The 20066-nt window shown below is 40.1% G+C and overlaps 2 protein-coding genes across 9 annotated transcripts in view; one reads left to right on the forward strand and one right to left on the reverse strand.

Annotated features, from left to right (window-relative positions):
* IL1RAPL2 (interleukin 1 receptor accessory protein like 2) overlaps positions 1-20066 on the forward strand; it is a 1117802-nt gene that overhangs the window by 591126 nt on the left and 506610 nt on the right. For all 7 annotated transcript variants that reach the window (XM_085008093.1, XM_085008091.1, XM_085008095.1 and 4 more), the window contains one exon: positions 2524-2797. In XM_085008093.1, the coding sequence (XP_084864219.1) occupies positions 2565-2797 (233 nt within the window). In that variant the 5' untranslated portion in view covers positions 2524-2564. The remainder of the gene's footprint in view (positions 1-2523; positions 2798-20066) is intronic.
* TEX13A (testis expressed 13A) lies at positions 14412-19371 on the reverse strand. Of its 2 annotated transcripts, XR_014835869.1 has the most exons (4): positions 17893-18377; positions 15973-17804; positions 15546-15693; positions 14412-14634 (listed from the first exon to the last, which is right to left on the reverse strand). XR_014835869.1 is itself a non-coding variant. In XM_085008879.1 (2 exons), the coding sequence occupies exons 1-2, from the start codon at positions 18349-18351 to the stop codon at positions 17094-17096; spliced, it is 1170 nt and encodes a 389-aa protein (XP_084865005.1). In that variant the 5' UTR covers positions 18352-19371; the 3' UTR covers positions 17051-17093. The 2 variants fall into 2 exon arrangements, 1 of the variants encoding a protein (XP_084865005.1); XM_085008879.1 differs by lacking the exons at positions 14412-14634; positions 15546-15693 and having other exon boundaries at positions 17051-17804; positions 17893-19371.

Genomic DNA, 20066 nt, shown 5'->3' on the forward strand with positions numbered 1-20066 from the left:
TAGAAGTAACTGAAGGTATTTAGGGCCTAAATGGAAAAAATTCCAATTATTTTTTCTATCAAGTAGGTAATTATAGAGGTTTGAAGCCACTTTACCAAGACAACTTTGTTAATTCAAAGTTAATTCACACTTGCTGTGCATTTTAGGGTTGGGGAAAACAAAAACTGGAATATTAAGGAGTTTTTAAAAAAAATGATCCCTATGTTTTCTTTGTTTCTATTAGTCAACTTTTAAAACAAAACTCTGAGAAAAATATATTTTCTAAAAAAATTTCTATTTCCTTTCAGTTATGTTAATGCATTGGAACAACATCACAGATAATCCATAAAAGGAATAAATCTAAAATTCACTTAAAGATGATAAAACAATAAATATTAAAATTGCATTTAATACAGAGATGTATCACCAGTAATTTACCATGACCCAGAAAGTTGAACTAATTCAGACTTTCCCCTCTGTTTTTGATGGTGAGGATGGCATATGACAGGTAAATAACTGATACTAGGAAGTGAATAGAGATAGCCAGAGATCAGTCTGTATTTAGCCTAATTTGGTGGTACCTTTTTGGCTTCAACAGTGCACAATGATCATCAAAATCCATAGTGATGAACCTGGTGCCCCGTGAGTCCTCAAAGTTCAAATGCCCTTCGGTACAAAATCAAAATGAGTTATTTATTTGATTATTTATTTCTAATGAATATTTCACATACTCTAAGAGGATTTGAGGCAACTTATAATAAAAGTTCATATGCAGCAAGGCAGTGAAAAAATGGAGTCACGAAGAAAGATCAGAAACCAGAGAGTTCAAAAATTTTCTTGGGCAATCAACCCCTTTGAAGATCTGACAAAGATCTGTGGAACATCTCCCCAGAAAAGTATAGCTATGCAAATAGGCACAACCTTGAAATCTCTCTATACACGTTGCCCCGGGTGTCCTTGAACCCCAGGTCAAGAACCCCTGGTATAGAGAAGCAAAATCCTGAGGTAAGATAGTTTTACACTTGAGCATTGCATTTAGCTCTGAGCTTCCTGTCAACTGAGGTTAAAATATAAACACACTGGGTTACAGAGTCCTCAATGTCTAAAAAAGGAAGCAGATCAGTTCACAAAAGTATAAGCAAAACATTTAATTTTAAAATGGCAGTGTTTATACAGTTTATGAAAGGATTATTTTATAAAGGGTAATCAAGTAATATAAAAGGATGTAGCATAATTTGATGAAATTCTTTGAAAATCAGCAATTGGAAGTAGAATAGCTATACTAATTGTATTGACTAGCATATAAATTTAGCTACAGTGTCTCATTTCCAACCCTTCTGGAAAAGAGAAATTATTGTATATGTCTTTCTTTAATGGTAGATATACCCACCTAATATTATTTGATTAAACTTGACATTAATATAATATATTCCCATGAGTGCACATGAGCTGAGCAGCAAGGAATGCCTAAGGGTATAAAAAGAAATTGAAGTGTGATTAAATATCTGCTATTAATAGGTCATACCATGGGAAACTTGTATGTAGATAATGGCAAATAATCAGTTCAGGTCCCTACCTCTTCCAAACCAGACATATACTTTCTCAAAGGCAAATAAATAACACAATGATTCCTGTTGCAATTATAGGCAGAGGGTTTGGAGGTTGGGGTTAGCATATATAAGCTATTATTAATAGGATGGATAAACAATAAGGTCCTACTGTATAGCACAAGGAACTATATACAATATCTTATGATAAGCCATGATGGAAAAGAATATTTTTAAAAAGAATGTATAAAATGCAGAAACATAGGGAATATATTAAGTATATTCTCTACAAATATATATATATATATATATATATATATATATATATAGGCAGAAACAGTATAAGCTAGGAGCTTAGAACAAAGTCTCTGGAATCACAGACCTGTTTTCCGTCACTTGTTAGTTCTGTGTCCACAGGCAATATCTTTGAACTTCTCTGAATCTCAGTTTTCTCATTTGCAAAATAATAATAATAAAAGTGTCCATCTTAGGGCTGCTCCTAGGCTATATAGGGGTCCCAAGGAAGTCTTTGTTTGGTGGGGCTCCTATCTCTCTAAACAATTTGAGTCACCTAAAATCAGCATGTCATTGTCATTCTAGCCATCCAGTCTCACAAAATTCTGTTAAGCAAATGCTGTGTGGGTAGCACACTTGATGTACTTGACTGGCCACCATACTTGAATTGGTTCCTAGCATTGGGATCCCAGGACAACTTCATAGGCAAGGAGTGCTGTGGCTCCTTAGAAGATCTAGTCAACCCCAAACAGATTGGAAAATACCACAAAGGCACAGGGCTAGAATAAGAATTCTGCTTGCTCTAAGGAGGATATATCTCCTAGGATCACTGAGAAGATTGAATAAGGTAATCTATGTAAAGCATGTGATGCAGTGTCTACCTCTTAGCAAGTCCTCAGTCCATGTTGGGAATGATTATTGCTCTTACCACTATGATCAACAATGCTCACTGCATCTCATACCCAATCTGGTTTTCTTTCAGTGGATGGCTGCATTGACTGGTCAGTGGATCTCAAGACATACATGGCTTTGGCAGGTGAACCAGTCCGAGTGAAATGTGCCCTTTTCTACAGTTATATTCGTACCAACTATAGCATGGCCCAGAGCACTGGGCTCAGGCTTATGTGGTACAAAAACAAAGGTGATTTGGAAGAGCCCATCATCTTTTCAGAGGTCAGGATGAGCAAAGAGGAAGACTCAATATGGTTTCACTCAGCTGAGGCACAGGACAGTGGATTCTACACTTGTGTTTTAAGGTGAGTGCTATGTGAAAACACTGCTCAATGTCATGGGTGGTATTCTTGATTGGGACTGGAGTGTGTATAGGTGTGCCTCATGTTAGACAGGGGATATATTGGGGTTTTTTTGTTTGTTTGGCCATGCCTACAGCATGTGGAAGTTCCTGGGCCAGGGATCGAACTCACACCATAGCAGTGACAATACCGTATCCTTAATCCACTGAACCCAATGGAACTCCCAGGGAATATATTCTTGAAAGGCTGCAGTGCATGTGGACCTTCAGTAAATTCCATTCTAATTATTTATTGGAACTATATAGCAAGTTCTTATCAAATTCTGATGAAATAAGACTCCCATTTACTGTGTATACTCATTTGATTCAGAAAATTTTGTGACTCATTTGTTATCCAACTCCACCCCTACTCCAGGGTCTTACACAAATGGTCCCTGACTTATGGTGATTGGACTTAGAATTCTTCAACTTTATGATGATGTGAGAGTGACACACATTCAGTATAAACCATGCTTTGAATTTTGAATTTTGGTCTTTTTTTTTTTGTCTTTTGTCTTTTTAGGGCTGCACCCATGGCATATTGAGGTTTCCAAGCTAGGGGTTGAATTGGAGCTGTAGCCACCAGCCTATGCCACAGTCATAGCAACGTGGGATCCGAGCTGGGTCTGCGACCTACACCACAGCTCATGGCAATGCTGGATCCTTAACCCACTGAGTGAGGCCAGGGATAAAACCCACAACCTCATGGTTACTAGTCAGGTTCGTTAACCACTGAGCCACTCCGAATTTTGATCTTTTGCTGGGCTGGAAATGTGCATCAGGATACTATCTCATGATACTGGGCTGTGGCAAGCAGATACTAAGCGGCAGCTCCCAGTCAGCCATATATACAACTGATACACTTACAATCATTCTGCACCCACGCAACCATTCTGTTTTTCACTTTCAGTAAAGGATCAAATAAATTACATGAAATGTGAAATACTTTATTATAAAATAGGCTTTGTATTAGATAATTTTGCCCATTTGTAGGATAACATGTGTTCTGAGCACAATTAAGGTAGGATAGGCTAATCTATGGTGTTAAGTAGTTGAGGTATATTAAATGTATCTTTGACTTAAGATATTTTTAACTTACTATGGGTTTATCAGGATATAACCCATTATAAACTGAGGAAGATCTGTATTAACAACTGTTTTTGCATAGAGCTAGCTAGCTCGATGATCTTAATATATGACCATGAAAATGACCTAGAGTTATCATTTAGGTCAGGGTGTCTTTTATAGATGGAAAGTAGCTTCAAATGTTGCAGGGAGATCTTTTAACAAATGAGCTTCTGGTGAAATTTTTCATAGAATTTGCAATGTGAGTTTGAGTGCAGTGTATCTAAATATTTAACGTGGAGCTCTATAAACACATAATTACTTGTGTTCCTATATACTATGCTGGGAAGATACCCCAGATACAATTCCATCTGCAAAAAGTTTACAGTGAAAAGCAATTCTGTTTTATCTTTAAGGATTCCTCAATATGTCCTTTCTCCCTGGCTCTACCCCGGTGCTAGGATTTAGTATCTTAAATCTCAGATAGGGACCACAATAGGCATTGAAGTGGGTAGTTGAGGTGACCTTTAAACCACTTTTCAATATTGCCATTTTGGAAGTGTCTGATCTGGTTGACCAGAGCATTCTATTGTTTGATTTTATCTTCTTGGAAATGCAGACCCTTCCATTTTCGTTTCCTGTGGACTTTGGTCTGATGCCAGTGCTTTGTCACCTCTTCATCAAAAGCACTTGGAAGCTCCTAGTGTGGCTTCATTGTTCAAAAGGGCAGGAGTCAAGGTGTTGTATAAATAGAGAATCTTCTTGATGCTCCAAGAATCACGTGTGTGTGTGTGTGTGTGTGTGTGTGTGTGTGTGTGTGTTGGGAGGAAATGTTGGGAAAGTTTCTTTGTAGTGGGCAAAAAACACAGGATATTGGGAATAATAGCAATCAGTCTGATCACACCCTTAGTAATAATCAATATTTTCACCTCATTGGACCACCCTTAGTAGAATTAAGAAGTGAATGTAATTTGGCTGTAGTGTCTGACACTCTATTCTTTAGTATGCTCTCACCATCTCTGTTTACACCCTTTTCATTCTCCACCCTCATTAAATCCTGCCAATCTAAAATAGATCTCTTTTATTCCCCCATTCCATTTGCTGTTTATTTGCTTCTTTTGTTTTCACAAATTTAAAATTTTATTTGCAAAAAATCAGGCTACAATATATAGATACTACACTTACAATGAATTATTGAATTAATTATTGCTTACTTTCCCTGTCCTGCTTCTTTCCCCAGTCTTGCTGCCTCTTCTCTCTTTTGATATTTTTTTTTTTTCATGTTTATATTGGGGTAATGTGTTTTGGGGAGGAAGAACACAGAGGGAAAATACCATTCTTATTACACCAGATCAAGGATATGAAGTATCAGTATGCTTTATCACTGTTGATATTGACCCTGATCATGTAGCACAAGGTAATATTTGTCTTTCTCCACTGCAAATTTGCTCTTTTTCCCCTCCCTTTTCAAATTATCCTCTTTGGAAGAAAGTTATTCATAGTCTATACATGAGAGATACAGTCATGGTCCACCTCATTAAAAGCAAAATATCTACATAAACTTATTTAGAATTCTTCTGCATAGCATATGTGTTTTTTTTCTCCCATTTATTTATTCAATCATTTATATCACCATGGATTCATGGATATTTATATTATACACTGGGTAATAATCCCTTGCTACTTTATTTTCTGTGTTAAATTCCTCCACCTTTGACTATTGGGAGCTCTTTCAGTTGGTGCATCTATCCCTCTGATATAAATTCATCATTATTTTTTGTTGTTGTTATCTCTTTGTTTAATACTTTCTTATATTTCAGCACTGTAAGATACTCCAGACTTATATATTTCCTTCCCCCAGTCCTAGAATCAGCCATATTCCCAAGGAGGCTTAATTCCTTTTAATGGGGAATGATATTAGAAACCAAGATTTGAGTGCTAGGTATGCTTGTTGCTACTAAGGGGTTGTTGCTCCTAGGCCCTCTCAGCTGATAGCTTAATTGGTTTCCAATAAAGCCTTGTACAGGCTCATATACAAGTGAGATTTCCCAATGCCCCTAAAATCCTATCCTATAGGTGGCTTCCTCTTTCAAATATATATTAAATTGACCTTGTTTGTATTTATTGTAGATATCACCTAAGTTAGTGGTCCTCACCTCACATCTAGATCCACAGAAGAGAAAGAAGTGGTAGTCTACTAAGCAGAGGCTTTTTATTCATGCAGCAGGTCTAAGGGAATGATTGGGATTGATAGAGGTGGGTTAAATTTTGAATATTGTCCCTCATGTGTGCCTTGGTAAGGAGAAAAAAATGTTTGGGAACCACTGTTTAAAAGGATGCAACAGTTTTTGTCAATTCATAGATATAGAAATCTCTTCCAGAATGGCGTAAGTGAAGTAGCTAGAATTTGGCTATGAATAATAAACATGTTTTTCGGGTCCAGTAGTAGCCACTGATTCCAAATATGTGCCAAGTGAAAAATTCACTCTGTATGAGTGATTTTATGCCATTAGCAAGAAAGTGGCATTTATATTTGAAAAAGGCTCTGAATAGGGTCTATAGCACCTCAAATACCAAATTTTATACTACTTTAAGTTAATTATGGATACTTTTTAACTTTCTATGCTTTATCAACCTCACTAAAAGTTCTTCTATTGATTTTGGTGTGGTTAAAAACGCAGATATGAAATATTTATTTATATTCCCCACCCATTTAAATCATAGCAAGAAAAGTTTACTGTTTGTGACCTTTCTGCAGCCAATTATTCATTTTTGTGTTTTTTTTTTAGCTAGTCTCAAGAGTGATTACTTGAATTTCACAGCATGTCAGTGAGTTAGTAATAGAGGAATGGTGGAGAAGTGAGTCATATTTTGAGAGCTGTGCCAATCCAAGAATTACTGTCTACTCCCTTTCCCACTCAAATCTTTTCAGTGGAGGCACTTAGTAGGATAAAAATGATGAGAGTAATCTTATTTGACAAAATCCCACATATCACTTTCTCAACATCTTGAAACAAGGGGCAACTTAAGCTGTGGATGAAGATAGATGTATTCATATAATCCTGAATTGAATTCACAGATATTGAAAAGAGTGATTAAATATAATTGAATATCTGTAGAAACATGCGTGTCTGGGGATGACAATGACCAAATGTATAGAATCAGTTATACATTCAAAACCATTATGACCATTTACCTCTCCAGTGAAGTAAATGGAACAAGGAGCCCTCTTAACCTGGAACATAATCCAACTATTTTTGGTCTTTAGTAGTTAGTCATTGAAATAAATGAAGTTCTCAAAATCTGAATGCCTCACAAACTCTTTCTCAAGGGTTCCTTACTGGATTTATATACTTTTGAGGCATGACATTTGCCTTGCTGTTCATCACATTTGAGTGATTATTATTCTGGCAAAAGGCATCACTAGAGGAATTGAGGGGGGTTGAAGATATATGAAACAAGAAATGTAGTATGTTGCTGGTTTTTGAATCTGTACAGTGAGTATATGAGGATTCATTATATTGTTTTTATTTTTGAATATATTTGAAATGTCCCATAATTAAAAAGAAAAAGCAGTAAACATAAGTATACAGTAATTTTCCCTGATTTTAATGGCCCCTAAATGATCCTGGTTTAAAAGTACCTATGTAACATATATTAAACAAGTTTTATATTTCAGTCCTTGAGCATATACCATGGCACTTGCCTTATGCCATATTGCAAGGAAACCTATGCCTTTAGAAAGAAAAGTAATTGTCCTAGTCTACCTAAGACACCAAGAAATAGCTTTTATCACCTTCCACCATCCTACCCTACTCCCCACCATGGTAACCAAGAGATTTTCAAGGGCTTTGAACATCTAATTATTCAATTCCAGCTTAACTTTTGATCTTTGAAAAGTTAAGTGTCAACAAGTTGGTTGCCAGGGTAGCAATTTTCAGGAGAGCAGATAGTTTCTTGTAGGAAAAATGATCAAAGATCAAGATTGTACATCAGGGTCTTGAGACAGTAGTAATGCCTTCTCTGGCCTGTGTAGGCTAGAGTCTAATGAAGTTAGTTATTTTTCTTCCTCCTATTTTGGTTTTTAAGTGGAAGTCCCTGATTTACTTTTTTTTTTCTTAGCAATTATGCTTAAAGGAACCTGAAAAAATTTTTAACCTCTACAATGTGATAATCTATTTGTTTATAAAATTATACATAACTTCAATAGCAAAGTAGTATTAATTTTAATTTATCTTCATTTCATTAATAGTTAATTAGATGTGCTATAATGTTTAGAATTATAACCATGTTGTTATATATTAGTGATGTAATATTTAGAAATATAACCATTCTATTGTATAATACCTATGTAATTTCAACTCCATTTAGTTTGTTTATTGGAGGGAAACAGATATTTACAGTTCAGTCAGCAGGATTCCCAGCTTTAAGAATTACTGTGTTGTATTTGATTATTATCAACCAATAATTGATTTCAAATAATCACTGATGAGCTAGTTAGCACTGATATGCATTTAGCCCCATACTTTGTATTATTACAAAAGTTCAGAAAATTTTCTGTTTTATGGTTATTTTGCTCCTATTAATGTTTCAACCTATTGCTGAAATGGAAAATTCAAAGTCCTTTCAGAGTCCAAGAAGAGGCAATGATTGTGGCAGATGATCTGAAACATGTTGGGGTGTTGGAGGCTGTAGTGATCTCCTCTGTTATCTCATTTTCATGTATTATAGTATTGCCTCCATGTCTACCTCAATCTTTTTGTATCACAATTCCAGAAATATATTAAGTTCACCCTGAGCTGCAGCTCCTTGATTCCACACCGTTTTCACTATCCACTGTGATCTTCTCACCTAGCAGAGTTTAAATTCCATGATCAATCAATTTAATCAATCCCATATATATCCTCTTGATTCCCTAGACCCTTTCTCCCTTCATCTCATTTGCTTGTGAAAACCACAACACTGTAAACTCAACTCTCCATCTATGCTTGTACCTGTATTCTTGCAACTAAACTTGACTGAAGGAAAACATATAATAATGTTGACTGATCTTACTTTAAGTTCATCATCATGAACCTCAAGTGGACCCTTAATGCTGCCAAGTAGTCTTTTTTTTAATGATTTTTATTTTTTCCATTCTAGTTGGTTTACAGTGTTCTGTCAATTTTCTACTATACAGCAAAGTGACCCAGTCTCTCTCTCTCTCACACACATATACATTCTTTTTCTCACATTATCTTCCATCATGCTCCATCCAAGTAGTCTTATTATGTATTCTTGGACCATTCAGTCTCCTGTCCTCCTAGATGACTACTTCACAACTGGTCTCTTCAAGCCTCCAACATCTTGTCCCCTTGTTTCCCATTTTACTGAAAAAAACAAAAACAAAAACCTGAGACAATTAGGAAAGACCTTCCACTACATTTACTCACCTATTGGCATCTATACCTACACACTCTACCTTCAAGTTTGTTACCACTGATGGACTGGCCTTGCTCCTGTGTAAAGCCAATCACCTCACTTATGCATTAGATCCTATCCCTGTTTGCCTAGTCAAGGATATCACCAAAGCAATTCTCCTGTCTCTCTCCCTTTTAATGAAATTTTATATTTCTACTGAATCATTTCCATCAGCATAACACAGGTCAGTATCTATGCATCTTAACTTCACTTCCCCTGACACTCACTGTCCCTATTTCCTTGCTTCCATTAGCAGCAAACTACTTCAAAGAAACTGTTGTCTACATTCATAGTCCTTTTCACTAATTCTCTATTAAACTCACTTCAGTCAGATTTTTACCTTCACCAAAACTTCTCTTATCAAAGTCTCCAATGACTATGACAATGCTAAATCCAATGGTCAGATCAATTGTCACACCTCCTTTTACATGATCAGCACATTTGGCACAATCATCTCTTCTTTTTGATATATGTTCTTTACCTGAACTCCAGAGAATCACATCCTCCTAGTTTTCCTATTTCATCAGATACCATTTCTGAAGTTCCTTTACTGACTCCTCATATTTCCCCAAACCTCTTAATGTTAAAGGCCCTAGGGTTTGGTCCTTAGTTAATTTTCATCTCTATCCACATGCCCTCCCTCCATGAAATGTTTATACAGTCCTATAGTTTTACATAGCATCTGTACACTGGTAACTCAACCAATGTATACCTTCCCGCCCAGATCTGTCTGCAGATTTTTTATCCAATGGACCTTTCAGCATCTCCACTTGTGTCAAAATCAGTATGTCCAAAACTGAACTCCCTACTTTCCCCCTATCTTATCACGGGTTCCTGGAAAATAAATCCCGAGGCAAAAAGCTAATGTGTATTAGGGGGTATAATCCCAGGGAATAGGACTAAAGAAAAAGGAAAATGAGGCATGGCAGAAGGAAGGATATTTTGACATATTTGATCTAGGAGGAGAAATGGAGAATCATTTCTCTCTCAGCTCCTATATCCCATTGGTCAAGTGGTTATTTCACAGGGTCTTAACCCTCTTGAACTTTGGGGATTGCACAGTCTGTGCCTTACATACTACTGCTGGTCCAAGTCAAGATCTTTTATCTCTGTCACAACCTAATTGGTTTCTCTGTTAAATCTATTCTTAACACTTTAGTCAGAGTTGTCTTTTAAAAATATGTCACATCTGCCTCTCTTCTGCTCAGAACCTTCTGAGGGCTTTCCATTTCATTTAGAAAAAAAGCTAAGTCCTTACTAGGGCCCACAGTGCTCTATATGATCTAGTCCCTGGTACCACTCTAGGTACTTCTTTCCCATTCTTTTATCCTTGGCTCACTCTACTCCAGTCTCTCTGACCTCCTTGCTCTTTCTTAAACATGGTGGGTAAACTCCAGCCTTAGGGTCTTGTACTGGTTGTTTCCTCTGTCTGGAATGCCCCCCCCATAGTCACATGACTAACTCCCTCATTTCCTTCAATTGCACAATTTCTTCTATTTTAAACTCATCATGAGTCTTCTTAACTACCTTACTTATAATCTTCTCTTTCATTCAGTCTCCATCTTCTGCACTGATGATTAGATCTAATTTTTCTGTTTCCATGGCAATTATCACATATATGTATGTATTGCTTTTTGTTGTTGTTGTTGTTTTGTCTATCTCCCCAAATTAGAATGCAGTATCTTTAAGGACAAAGATCTTTGATTTTTTTGTTGTTCTTCACTGATTGTTGCTGTTCACTGATATGTGTCAAGGGCCTAGAACAGTGTGTTAAACATAGTAGATTCTCAGTAAATAATTATTGAATGAATGGATGAACTACGTTCTAGTTAAAATCAGGTAGCTGCCTGACAGATTCAAATTATTATTACCATAGAGGAATATGGGCCCAAGTATTTCCAGATCTTCTGATTTTTAAAGAAAAGCTCTAAATATAAATATTTACATGAAATTTGTCAACTTTTTAAATTTTCTGGGCACTTCTCCCAAAAAAGGTTCCTACTCAGATTCAACAAGTGGATCCATAGTTTGCATACTCTGAACTACTAGATTCTGATTCTTACATTAACTTAAGGAGTGATGGTATATTATAGCTGTGCAACCTGTGCCTGGCTTTCCTTGCCTGAGAAATGAAGTTTAATGTTTTTATTCAATTTAAGATATATTGAACACTGGCTTTCAGTATTTGACATATAGCACTGAACAAAACAGATTAAAGTTCCTACTCTCCTGGAACTTTTTACCTTCTAGAATGGGGGAAACATACAAATAACAAATTCATAAGACTATTTGATAATGTGTATGGCGAGAATTAAAAAGGGAAAAAAAGAGTCGTGTTTCAGGCATAACTGGCAGGACATTTTTGGTTGAATGCTCAAGAAGGGCCCCACAAGGAAAGGAAATTATAAGCTGAGACATGGAAAGAACCAGCCTTGTGAAGATCTACAGGAACGGTGTTCCAGTCAGAGTGAATGGGAAGTGCACAGGTCATGAAACAGAAACAGGCTCTTATATTCAAGGAAGCTGAGAAGGCCAGTCCGGATGGAGTGAAGTGAGCTTGGAGAAAATGGCACTGGATGAGGCCGGAGATGTAGGCAGAGGCCAGATCCTGTTGCATATTGTAGGCCAGGATATGAAATTGATGTTTATTAGTAATCAGAGGCAAAGACAGAATGTTGTATTTTGTCTGTTTTAACCTGGGACATAACATGATCACATTTCCATTTTAGAAAGATCACTCTGGCTGCCCTGGTGAAAAGGGATTGTAAGGAAACATACAAGGAGACCAAGTTGGGAAAGAACTGTATTAGTTGAGCAGTTATGTGATGGTCTGTTTGGATTGGGTCAACAGCTTTGGGATGGGGAGAAGTGACTGCATACTAGATATGTATTGAAAGATGAGCACCAGGATGTACTGGTACACCGGATGTGAAAAATGAGAGAAATGGTTGACTAAAGTATGACTCCTGTGTTTTTAACTGAAGCAGTTAAGTGCATCATGGTGCTATTAACTGAGAAAGAGAAGACCTGGGGAGGAGCAAGGAATGCTGGCAAGCACTTAGCACTGATGCTGACATAGAGTAAGCACTCAACACATTATTTCCTATCTCCTTTTACTACCACTACCATTATTGCTACTAGATAAGATTTTTTAGCCCTTATTCTATGGCAAACACTGTGATAATCTTCAATAACCCTGAGGTAGGTCATGTTATTGAAGGTAATAAAACTGATAGAGTTTAAAGAACTTTCCCTGTGACACATAGCTAGCAAACAATGGTGCTAAGACTTGAACCCATGTCTACTTTGCTAATGCACATGTTTTATTTACCACCTTTTCATTTATTATCTATTTTAACTATTCTTCATAGATACTTGTATCTGTATATAACAGCAAATGGGATAGAGTTAATTCCTGCTTTTATGAAGTTCTGTAATTCCATCTGTTTTCAGTTTCCACAGTGTACAGTATTGTCTGGAGATGGGGATGGAATTTTATTGATTAAAGGTGGAGAGCAGAGGACAGGGAAATGGAGATTTTATTTATTTATTTATTATTTTTTTTTGTCTTTTTGCAATTTCTTGGGCCACTGTCGTGGCATATGGATATTCCCAGGCTAGGGGTCGAATCGGAGCTGTAGCCACCAGCCTACGCCTGAGCCACAGCAATGCAGGATCCAAGCCGCGTCTGCAACCTACACAACAGCTCACAGCAACGCCGGATCGTTAACCCACTGAGCAAGGCCAGGGATCGAACTCGCAACCTCATGGTTCCTAGTCGGATTCGTTAACCACTGCGCCACGGCGGGAGCTCCAGAAATGGAGATTTTAAATTCATGATAAGCAAGGATCAAGTTAAAGCAGGAATTTCCAGATATAAAACCAGACTACTTGCCTGACAAAGTTTGAAATCCTTTGCTATCATTTATGTTTCCAGACATGATACAGAAGTGCTTAAATGTTTTCTACCAAAGAAAAGGGATGGGGAAACTTTGTTGTAATTATATCCTTAACTGGCTCTTTCTTTTTGTCCGTTTACTCTCACTTCCAAACCTCCAAAGTGTAAGATATGCAATGAATCTATTAGAGAAGCATATACATCAGTCTATGACAGAGTGCTGAAAAAAATATCATCAGATGTATAACTGCATAACTATGTTTTTCATGAACTTATTGCATGTAACTGCTTCCCCCATTTGCCCTAAAGTTGGCATATTTCATAGTCGAAAATTGAGAGTGCATTATTTTGCCTAACTACAGTTCTGTTTTAGTTTATGTTTATAAAAGGGATATTTTTCAGCTGATACCATTTCATGTCTCAGATATCTGCTTTTCACTAAACAAATATTTGTTGAGCACCTATTCCATAAAGGACACCAAGAAAGGCAAAAGCAAATAACAGGGCTCCTGCTTTCTGACAAATTTAAAGGGGAATTAGAACATACAATTACATATATATATAAATTACCATCAAACAAATGTAAGTCAATTAAAAGAGAGAATCCCATGTGGCTCAGCATAGAATTATATCCTAGGAAACAGTTCAGCAAATAAAAATAATTTTAAAAGTTGAATATTTAAGTATTTCCTATAGTCCTTTGAAAAACATCAAAGGGGAACAAATTTGTAATCTTCACCCCCACAACATTTGAAATCATCTTTTCCCATTACTATCATGCTCAATATTTATTACATAAGGCAACTGCCCAGAAACTTCTCTCATCTCTCCTCATCCTCATTCCCCACTACAAAACTCCCCTGGGATGCATCCCCTGAAAGTTTTTCCCCTTTTTGTTCTTTTTCAGCTTCTATCACTTTTTTGTCCTTGCAAGAAACACTTGTTCCCTTTTCTAATATAATGTGATTAAAATACCATTACTCCTTGCTATTTTTCAGCTCTTTCAGCCCATTATACCTTTTCTGTATAGTAAAAGCTCAGGGACTGATCAGGCACACCAAGAATCTCCATATAAGTTGCTGGATTTAGAGAGAACCTTGCAGCTGACAAGAGGATTATCTTTGGAGAACAGGGAGAAGGGGAAAACTGCCAGCACTGACTTAATGCCTTTTATTCCATCGCCCATGAGAGAAAGAAAAAAGAGCTATAAGAGAGAGATAAAGTAGTAGTAGATAATAATAATAAAAAAAACAGCTTTTGACTTCTACAAGTGTGGTGTTTGAGATGGTTCTTGAAGATCCAAACAAGTGGCAATAGTACAGGAATTCCCAGGCAGATGAAGCAGTGTTCAAGAGCAAGGAGACAATAATACATGGGCTCTGTGCAGATAAAAAAACAGGGAGGTCAGTGTGGCTGGAAACTGCATTTACCAAGGTCTTTTGTTCTCCTGAATATGAACATAATAATAACTAACCCTCATTTTATGAAGGTTTCAGATATGTTTTTGGAACATGAGACTTTAAGACACTGACTAATTCTTAGCACATGATCTAAAGGACACAACTAATAAGCACCTTAATATGCAGGAAGATAACAATGCACATTTTTAGCAGGTGATGTTTCCATAGAGAAAATGTGTATTTAAAGAGGGTAAATTCCTTTCTGTGACTCAAAGGAGATGCTGAGGTTCTCAACATTATTAATCAGAACATGTACTCTAACTTTTTTTCTCAAGCACGGGGATGAATTCACATGGAGCTATCCCCACTTTCTTACCACTCTGAAGAGTTATCCACCTTGGAAAAACAGTTGGTTAAGGTTCAATGGGTGGAGTCTATACATGGTCATCAGACCCAAAGAACACTTTTCACCTCCTGTCCTAACACTCGCCTTCTGCAGCCCTGGGCACTGCTGAACACACTCTCCTTGCAATTATCTTCCCCCCTTTTCTGACTTTGCCTAAATACCCCACTGACTTCCCTGGTTCCCAATCAGGGGCAAATGTGCCCTCTAGTGGACATGTGGCAATCTGTGGAGACATTTTTGGTTGTCACAATTTTGGGGGGAGGTGCAGTGTGCTACTGACATCTAGTGTGTATAGGCCAGGGATCCTGCCAAACATGCTACAGTATACTGGACAGCCTCCTGTAACTAAGAATTATCCAACTTCAAGTTGTGAGTGCTGAGGTTAGGAAACCCTGACCCAGAAGGATATAAACAAGCCTAAGGACATTTCTGACAAGTGAAGGCTAGGGATCTTGTCCCAATCTTGACAGTTAGTTGTACACACCTGCCCCAACAGGAGACAGACAAAAGTCACATCCAGCCACTGCAGAGAGGTACCAGGGCTATAACAGCTTCAATATCTAGGTCCATCCCCAGTCGATGTCCAGGGCTCCTTCATTTGTCTCAGTCTGGCTCATCCTTCCTCCTGTGGGCTTAACCATACATTTAGCCCCCCTCAACACAGCTTACAGTCATCAGAGGGAGAGAGGCAGACCATCCTCCCCCTTTTACCCCCTCTGCCTAGAAACCCATCTCCCACTGGGTTATGTGCTATTCCACATTTCTGAATTCACAAGGAGCTTTGTAGCCAGATTTCCCTCCCACTGTTTTCCTGGTGATAGTTTGGGGGAGAGAAACTCTCAGGATGGCACTATATCTGGTCAGTGGTCTAGACCCGCAAACCCTCCAGGCACTATCAGTGGGTGACTCACCTCCTTGGCAGTGGCATGAGTTCCCTGTTCAATCTGACTGTCCTAGTTCTGCCCCTTGGAGACTGGGAAGGATTCTCCTATCCTGGGGCTGAACGATAGTGGTCCTCATGTGCAGCTGGTGTTGGCATCCTGTGTATGCAGCCCTGAGGGTTAACCCCAGGCCTGTTTTGACTGTTTCTCATGAAATAACTCACTCAGAAGATGAATGAGCTTCCTGTACGGTTCATTCCTGGAGACGCTTAGGATGCAGGAATCCCCACCGCCTGTCACTGCCTGATGCACCTCCTCAGCCAGTTCTGACATTTTCTTTGACACTCTGTGGTTTGCAACTGCTCTTCTGGTGCGTTTCTGACCTGCCAATAATTTGGTTTCCCAGAACAAGAACTCACTCAAGTTAGCCTAAAGAAAAGGGGATCTGTGTAAAGTAGATTTTTCAATCAGCACAACTGCAGGAAGTAGGAAAGTGGTTGGGTTTCCACACTCCATCACTGGGTCACAGGATTACCTCCCCTCTGTTTCTCTGTGCCTTTCTGCTCCCTGGGGCCTCACACTGCCATTCTCTAAGACACCTGCCCTCTGTAAAGCACATGTTTCTGTTCCTCCATGTCCATGACTGACCTTGGCCCCTACCCCAAATGACCCCACTGCTTCATTGCCCAACACCATCCTGACTATGGAATCTGCCTCTCTGTTCAGATTCTCTAGTGTGAGAATATGTTTGGCTCAGGATGGGTCAAATGTCCACTCCTGCTCCAAGAACCTACAGCCTAGTTGGAAGCGGGGAGGGAGGGGAGGTGTTATATACATGGCTGCTCAGGTCCACCATATACTGGGGTTGGGGAGAGACACACACACACACACACACACACACACACACACACACACACAGAAGCTGCAGCAGTTCTGGGGTGTCCAATGCTAATGCTCTGGAATACAAAGGAGGTTATTAAAACTCATCTTTCCTTGTCAATCCACACCCCCCTCCCCTTGCCCCCAAGCTCATAACCTTATTCTCCTACTCTTCCCCTCCCCCACCCCACCCCCCACCCGGCTTTCCCAACTCTCTCTGAACACTGAATTCCCATTGAGATATATTTCTGTTATGTTTTATATTTCTGAATTCACTGAGGGGTTTGCAGCCAGATACCCCTCCCACAGCGGAAGCAAACTTCCCTCCGTGAAAAATTCACAGCTTTACACCAAGGGCAGTCCCAGTCCCCTGGCCTGCGAAATACTGGAGGTCTTCTCTGCTGATGGGGATCAGAGTCTCTCCTGTCTCTCTGCGGTTCCTGAGGCTCTAGTCCCTGGGCCCCCATATCAGACCACATGCTAACATCAAAGGGCTCCCAGTTGGGAGATGGAGCTGCTGCTGTGAACGTTGCTGTGGGTGGGGATGATGCGGGTGGGGATGGTGTGGATGCCTCTGAGAAGGGGAACAAGGGGCATGGGTAGGAGTATGTGAATGAGGCAGGGAGCTGGACAGTGAGGGGTTCCGGCGAGATTGTGGGCTCGGGCTTGAGGGTCTCTGAGAAATAAAACATGGCTGTTTCTTTTGACCTGAGATCTCCCTCCCTCTGCCTGCCAGAAGTGTAATCTTTCTGGTCCACAGCTCCGAGAAGCTGCATAAAGTTAAGGTCTTCACTCAGCTCCTCAGTTTCCGCCCTCTCCGCATCCTTGTGACTTCCTCCGCCTCCTGCGGCGCCGAAAGCAGTAGCAGTAGTAGCTGCGATGCTGGCCTCCTCTCTCTCCTCACCTGCTCCTTCAGTTCCAGTGCCAGCGGCAGTGGCCAGGCCTGGCCCCTCTGCGACTGGCTCTGGCTGAGCCCTCAGCTCCTGGAGAGAAGAGGACGGAGTTGGGACCTGTTCTGGGGGCTGAAGGGAGGGGGCGGGGGATGGGGCACAGACCGAGGGGTAATCTTACGGCCTGGAGGAGCTTCCACCTCAGGAGGTCCCGTTCTTTCTGCACCTCGGCCAGGCTGGTGTGGGCCAGCTGCAGGCGGAAGGCCGCCTCCTTGCGCTCCATCTCCAGTTGTGCCGTGAGCAACTTCAGGTCTGAGGCCAAAGCTTGTGTGGCCGACTTGTGCAGTCCCGCGAAATCATGCAGCCACTGCACGCTCCGCCTGTATAACTGGTCCTCCCTGCGGGCAAAGCGCACGCACAGGGCCAGGCTGCCCCAGGCACAGGCCTCTTTGGCCTCACTGGGCACCTCGCTGGTCTCCAGGATGGCTCTGAGCTTGTCCTCCACCTCCTCCCAGGACAGGATTATATTATCCAGGTAGAACTCAGGGCCTTTCGCGTGCCTGGCCATTTTCTCGTTGATGAAAGCCACGACCATGTGATGCTGGAACCCACCACTGGAGTCCTCGGGGTTCAAAGCCATGATGGCTGAGGGCCTTTGGGGCTTGGCTGGCCCTGCGGGGATTAATCAACCTGTAGCACCCTCCCCAACCCCTCCCCCACCATCTCTTCACCTCCGCTTGCTCTCTGCCTCACACCTCACAGGCTCTTAAAGATCACCTGACTGGCTTTCCCCGCCCCAGGACACTGCCCACCAGGTCTCACCTCCTGCCTAGTGAGGGTGCAGGCCGGACACACCCTCCAACCAAGCCCAATGGTACCTCTCTCTCCTTGAGGGCTCCGAGGAAAGAAAGCCTCCAAATGGCTCCTCAGTCTTTTACCTTCGGAATGTTCCAACTTCCAGAAACAGCAGGGGTGGGAGGGTTGCACAAGGAAGATCACCCTCTTTCCCAGGATATAAGGGAACTCCCTACACTGTTGATAGTCTTTGAAGGTGGGAAGGAGCAGCAGTGGTCAGAAAAGACAAAACCACAGGAAGTGCTTGTAAACAAGTACAAAGAAATTCCACTCTCCTCTGCTACCTTTGTTTGTCCCATGCCAGTGGCTCTCCCATCCTAGAGATGGAATGTTCTAGAACAGCAAGCAGCCCCACCCCCTTCACTAGCCTCTGGCACACCCCCACCTCAGGAAGATTCCATAGCCCTTGTTCTAGACAGTGCCAAATTCTGATACTTGATCAGCAAACTTTTTTTTTAAAGGGGCGTATGGTAATTATTGGAGATTTTGTAGGCGGAGGACCTATGTCCTAACTACTTGTAGCACGAAAGCAATCACAAGCAATATTTGAAGAAGTAGCTATGTTCCAACAAAACTTTATTTACAGAAATGGGCAGCTGGCAGTATTTGGCCTATAGTTTGCCAACTCCTTATCTAGATTCATATATCCTATGTGTCCCAAAGATATCCTAAATACAGATGTTTGTAATGTAAGTCAACCCTATCCCCAAGAAATGATTCTCCTATCTTCCTATGTTGTTCAGCATAGAAACCTCAAAATCTCCAATGCTACCTCCCTTAATCAAGTCAGTCACCAAGTCTTGTTGATAATACCTCAGAAATTTTTTTTTTGATATCCATTCCCATTTAGGGAATGCCTCTGCGGCTTTTTAAATAACCTCCCTGACTTTAATCTCTTTCTAATTTCTAATCTCTTTTTAATCCTTCCTATGATCATGTTGCTTTCAAACTTAAAAAATATTTGATAGCTTCATGTGACAAATTCCTTGGGCTGACATTAGGTCTCATCCCAGGCTACCTTTCTTCTTCCTTCCTTCCTTCCTTCCTTGCTTTTTGTCTTTTTAGGGTGGCACCAGTGGCATAGGAAATTCCCAGGCTAGGGTTTGATTCAGAGCTGTAGCCACAGGCCCATGCCACAGCACAGCAATGCAGGATCTGAGCCATGTCTGCAACCTACACCACGGCTCACAGGAATGCCTGATCTTTCAAACCACATCCTCATGGATACTAGTCGGATTGATTACCTCTGAGCCACAGATGCAACACCTCCAGGCTACCTTTCTAACTGAATTCTCTCCATTCTCTTCTCTCCCATCATTTATGTATCCAAGGGACTAGCCATGCAGAGAAACCCTCATTTTGGGTTTTGATTTAGTTTTCCATCTGAAAAAAAATCAGACATTCATTATTGGTTATATGAATAATCTGTTCTATGAACTACATTGAAAAAGACAGCATTTAGTCTTTCAGTGTCTTATGTCAGATAGTGATAGAGGAAAA

This window comes from Sus scrofa, chromosome X, assembly GCF_054392235.1.
Source record: "Sus scrofa isolate SSC_HxYL_T2T_F1_AM1 chromosome X, Sscrofa_HxYL_maternal_Yorkshire_Landrace_v2.0, whole genome shotgun sequence".
Classification (NCBI taxonomy): Eukaryota; Metazoa; Chordata; class Mammalia; order Artiodactyla; family Suidae; genus Sus; species Sus scrofa.

Coding starts and splice junctions, on each gene's coding strand:
- TEX13A (XM_085008879.1), bottom strand. CDS start 18,351: ATGGCTTTGAACCCCGAGGACTCCAGTGGTGGGTTCCAGCATCACATG. Junction 17,805..17,892: donor GGTGGAAGCTCCTCCAGGCC/GTAAGATTACCC, acceptor TCTTCTCTCCAG/GAGCTGAGGGCTCAGCCAGA.